The 5,138-nt window shown below is 42.7% G+C and overlaps 1 protein-coding gene across 1 annotated transcript; it reads left to right on the top strand.

The window, feature by feature from the left end:
* Positions 1-384: 384 nt before the first annotated feature.
* LOC106535812 (homeobox protein HOX3) lies at positions 385-2,880 on the top strand. The gene is made up of 2 exons (XM_014032913.1): positions 385-911; positions 1,885-2,880. Exons 1-2 carry the CDS (start codon positions 569-571, stop codon positions 2,388-2,390), a joined length of 849 nt encoding a protein of 282 aa, XP_013888367.1. The 5' UTR covers positions 385-568; the 3' UTR covers positions 2,391-2,880.
* The last annotated feature ends 2,258 nt before the right edge of the window (positions 2,881-5,138 follow it).

The following is a 5,138-nucleotide window of genomic DNA, read 5'->3' as shown; positions in this document are numbered from 1 at the left end:
AAGAACCTACCGCAAACCAGTTGAGGATGTCGCGACTTCTTCACATCTCGTCAGTGATTTATAAATATTAAAAGAAWGCGTCTAAAATAAAAGCAGAGTCTTCATGCAGCGCACGTGTAATCATTGTTTGTCTTCCTCCTCCTCCTCCTCTTCCTCCACTGCTTTCCTTTTTCCTCTCTTCTTCGCCTCTCCATGTTCCTTCTCATGATTTTTTTGTTTGTTTTAAATCCCTAGATAATAATAATAAAAAAAAGACGAGAAGCTCGTAGAAATGTCGGAAGAAATATTGCAGAAGCTTCTTCGGGCACACCAAGTTGCCAACAACTCCGGAGCGTCGCCATTGGACGCGCGGACCCACGTGACCAYGGCACCCTGATGGTAAATATTACCCAAGTGTTCCACATGGTTTTTACTCCACATCCTCTGACCTGCCTACCTTTATTCATTCAGCTTAATTGTGATCGGATATTAGGCAAATCCTCGTTGTTTTTAGTGCTGCTCGGGGACTTTGTGTGTTTTTTTTTTTTTTGGTTTGTTTTTATTTGAGGCAGTTTGATGAGCTGGGTCCATGGACCCCCAACAGTGTGCTGCCCTCCCGCTGCAGCTGCGTGGCAACAGTTCTGCTATGAACTCTGGACAAGTGCCAAACCTGAGCGTGGGACGCCTTGAAAAAGGAGGACCAGGGGGAGGAGGAGGGGGCCCAGATGCTGAGCAGCAAAACATGACCTCTACTGTTCCTTTCAGCTCCAGGTTGGACCCACGGAACGTTTCTGAGTGCCCTCTGGGGCCCGTGGTTCAGTGCCAGGCCAAGGGCAAGCTGGACACCAAAAGCAGGGGCTGCAGTCTCATCTGTCACTCAGGCGTCACGTTTCCCTGGATGAAGTCACAGAAAACCAGCTCTGGACAATCTGGTAACTATTTTACTTTTATTCTTTCTTTTTTTCACTCTAAAATTGATCAAACTATTTGTAATACTTGTTTCATGCACTGAACTGTTTTGTGTTAACAGTCTGCAAAAGATTTGACATCTTCTCCCCTTTATTTTAAAATACGTCTGAGAGAAATTGTAGCCACGCGTCATGTATTGTTTTATGTCTCCTTTGTGCAAACAAAAGTTCAAATAAAAAAGCTTTCAAATAAAGGTCTGTTTTTTTAAATTACAGCTTAATTTATTAATTTTTAACAACAAAAAGTTTTGTCTCATTTTTAGAACACAAACTGCTCACTTTGCTAAAAGGGAAAAAGGCATCCACATAAGCAGATGAGGTAAAATACAAGTTCAAACATTTCCTTCTTGATTGGCTTCATTTAGATTTATGCTTAATAAAAGACAACCTGACTTTACACCAAGCACAAGTATAACATGAAGCAGTCTATTATGTGAGCATTCCTTTTAACGTAGCCACTATTAAACACCCATTAACCCCTCCTCATCATATTGGTATCAACAGGGCCTTGGTGATGCTCATATACATGTCAAACTGAATCCCTAATGGCGGTTATTTTCAGTGGCGCTCCCAAGGTACCTTTTAAGTGACTGAGATGGGGATTTGACAGGTCTGCTTCCGTGTGGAGCTCTGATTAATGTGGCCTGTCAGGCAGCCGCGGTGGCGTCAGATGTTTTCCCCAGACTGCTTCTTCGGCAGGGAACTTTCCCTGAACACATGACGCGCCAGACAGCCAGTCTTGTAAGGAGTCTGAAGCATGACTGAATAGGAACTTAGGGCTCCAGCAGGTCTCAGGTTGATTAGCTGAGGATTAACGTGGGCCTCGCTGGCACCTGAAGGCTTCCTGAAGGCCGTCCATTTCCAGATTGAGATGTCAGACATGTCGCGTGTCCCTTTTTAACTCTTTTCTTCTTCTTCTGTATATCTACATCTTCAGCGAGCAGTCGTGTGGCAGGCAGAGCAACGAGGAGGGAGAGAACCGCTTTCACCAACAACCAGCTGCTGGAGCTGGAGAAGGAGTTCCACTTCAGTCCTTACCTGCRGCGCCACCGGAGGCTGGAGATGGCAGCCGGGCTGCACCTCACCGACCGCCAGGTCAAGATCTGGTTCCAGAACCGCAGAATGAGGCACAAGAAAGAGCAGAAGTATGGCAAAAAGGAGGCAAGCTTGTTCTTGGGGTCTCCATCCAATTTCAGTTCTTACCCAGACCACCTCCCAGCAGCATGTGCTGCCAGAACATCTTCTCCCTCGGAGCTTCTCTCCATGGACTGCTCCTTGTCCTCCCTGTTTGGGTCGTTTAGTGACAGCAGCAGCGCTCCGAGTCTTTACCCCGCAGACCTCTCCCATTTAAACTGCTTGCTTCCATCTGCTGCAAACGGTCCGCCGCCCTCCTGCGCAGACATCGATGGCCATCAGCAGGCCGGCTTCTCAAACTGGCCCTGAGGCGCCATAAAGGCCATCCCCTTCTGTGCTCTTAAAAATCTCAATCATATCTTCACTTACTTATAAAAAGACTGGGGGAATGTCTGATCAGCATCAAAGGAATGCCTTCCACTTAACACATCCTTCTCATTCTTCATGATACATTTTAATTAAACTATATGGAAAAAAATCATCCTAATTAAAGGAGAGCTGCTGTAATATCTTTCATGTTTTTTTGTATGCTGGTCTTGCTCACAGTGGGAGATGTTTGAACAGTGAATCAATCCATTTTTGAGTTTTATGAGTTTTTATTTTAGGACATTAAGGCATGCAGAGGCAGACTTTAAAATGAATTTTCTGTATATCTCTGCTTATCATTTAATTCTTATCCTATTTTCTGATCTGAACTGTAAATGTGTTGTTTGTGTTAAATGTTTTATATGTACAATGAACTGAAATCACGTTGCATTGTTTTTCTTGTTAGTTCCAATAAAGCTTCCAGTCCTTCATACTTTTGTTGATTCACTGCAATGTCGTAAACTGCACATGCTTAAGAAAAGCATTTAGGGAACCCGTAATCTTGTACAGGGTTTCCCCTTTTGTATTGCTTATTAGAATGACATCCTCGCTAGCAGTATTTCATGATTACGATTTCTTGGATGGGATCCCAAAAGGGAAAAGGGGGAAGGATTAACATATTCAAATTAAAGCGTGCTTTAGATTCATTGAAAAACTTAACAGTGTTGTGTATTCAAGTTGCACAATCTTGCCTCTCCCGCTCCCTTGACTCAGAGTTCCCCACCATTAATCACTGAGACAAGCCAGTTTTTCCAGCATTCCAACCACAAGCTCTGAACCCACTGGGCACCATGACAAGATCTCTCGCCTCCTCCTTCCCTGCCCTCACCTTTTTTCCCCCTACAGTTAAATTGTAATGCTGCAAGTTGGGTCTGGCCTCCTTTCTCTGGGGGCATGTTAGCCGTGTAGAGTGGAAGCCTTCCTGACATGCCGCAAGGCCACAAGAGACCAACGCTGCTCAGCGGCCAAAGACAACACACTGTATTATTCTAAAGGGTAATGCTGAGTTGCTCCCTGGCTTCCATTCTTTATGGAAAGCAGATCCCYGAATGTAAACTGCGTCATCTGAGTGTTATTTTCCATTCAAAAACTGGATTTTCACTGAAGATTAGTTTTGACAGAAGTGGGTCAAACGCGCTCCAAGGGTTTCAACAGTTTTGTGCGTCAAAGACAAAGCTGCACATGATGAACGAGCGAACCATCTTGTACACGTCCTAATGTGAGCGTTAGTATAAATATYGTAAACAAAACTGCGCACTAATTTTGGGCATGCTGACAGTTTTATATCAGTGGCCTTACTTGTGAATGAGCTGTCACAGAGGGCTACTGACAGCTATGAAATGGGGAGCGGTAAAGCTGATCCCCTGGTGGTTCTAATGGATTCCTAYTCCTAATTCATTATCAGTCCACGGATCAGCTGTCATTTGGTAAATATTCAGCACCATTTGCAGCCGGTTTCGGTGTTGTGGGAGCTGTTTAGCAGCTATGAGTACATGRGAACTTTTTAAATCAAATAAACATGCACAACACATCTGTATAAATAAATGCTGACAGGAAAAAAAAGTAGCAAAGAGAGAGAGAAATGGATGAAAACATACTGTTCTCCTGAATCAGTATGTTCACTGGAGACAGAAAGAGGGGGAGACTCTGCAAAAGGCAACGCTAGATTCCTGAGATTCTTGGATCTGCTGGGTGATTTATGGTTCTGGTGGTGCTGAGGCTCAAAAAGACCTTTACCTCTACTCCTCAACACATTCTCCTCTCAGACACTACGAGCGATCTGTGGTAATTCTGTTGGTGGGGTCAAGGAGGATCCCCTGGGGTCAAGGGAAGCCTCCACTCAAGGGCCTCACAGCAAAKGGGGAACACTCTACATCTATTCGAACATTGAGTTAGCCGGCTGTTCTCACATTAGGCTGGTCCTCGTCAGCATCTAACGTCATTATTTCGCTCTTGTTCACTTGACTCCTTTGACTACTTTACGTGGCATCTGTCAGTAAAGAGAGATGATCTGCAGCAGCTACAGATCCCAACATGTTTGGTTTTCCTCTTCATACTTTGCAACAGATATCTCTTTAAAGTGATTGCATTAGAACCACATTTGGATACGATCCATAGTTATTAAAAAAAGATTTGTCTCATTTAAAACAGTTAAACAATTTTGCCACCGCTTACAAAATATTTTGCATAGTGACACTTATACAGAACTGAAGCCAAAACTTCTCAGCTCTTAACAAAGATGTGTCACCTTAAATAATAATRAAGCATGTCATCATGCACAACACAAACGTAGAGCCAACAAAATGTTATGTTGCTGTTACAGTACACCATTTGTGTCAACATGAAGTGTTCTCATTTATTGAACAAAGATCACTACTGAATATAAATGAATAATGGTGACAGTGATAATCAGAGTCTATAGTGTCTGCCTCGGTTTGATGTATGACCCAAACTAGAAGGTCCTAAAAATGAGAGTTCCCAAAACCATCAAAGCCCAATGCAGGGTAATTTCTTCAAGACTAGAAATTCAGTTTCATTGCTTTCATAGTTTATTTCATACATTGTTTTTTTGTAAATAAATTTCTGCAAACATTGTGTTTGAACCATTTGTGTATCATATGTTATAAAAATAGTGTATTATATGTTTTTAGAATTGTAATTTTTATACATTTTGAAATATTTAACTTTGTT

The sequence above is a fragment of the Austrofundulus limnaeus genome, unplaced genomic scaffold (genome assembly GCF_001266775.1).
Source record: "Austrofundulus limnaeus strain Quisiro unplaced genomic scaffold, Austrofundulus_limnaeus-1.0 Scaffold1573, whole genome shotgun sequence".
In the NCBI taxonomy this organism is placed as follows: domain Eukaryota; kingdom Metazoa; phylum Chordata; class Actinopteri; order Cyprinodontiformes; family Rivulidae; genus Austrofundulus; species Austrofundulus limnaeus.
The sequence above is the reverse complement of the archived record's forward strand: the minus strand, read 5'-3'. Positions and strand labels throughout refer to the sequence as shown.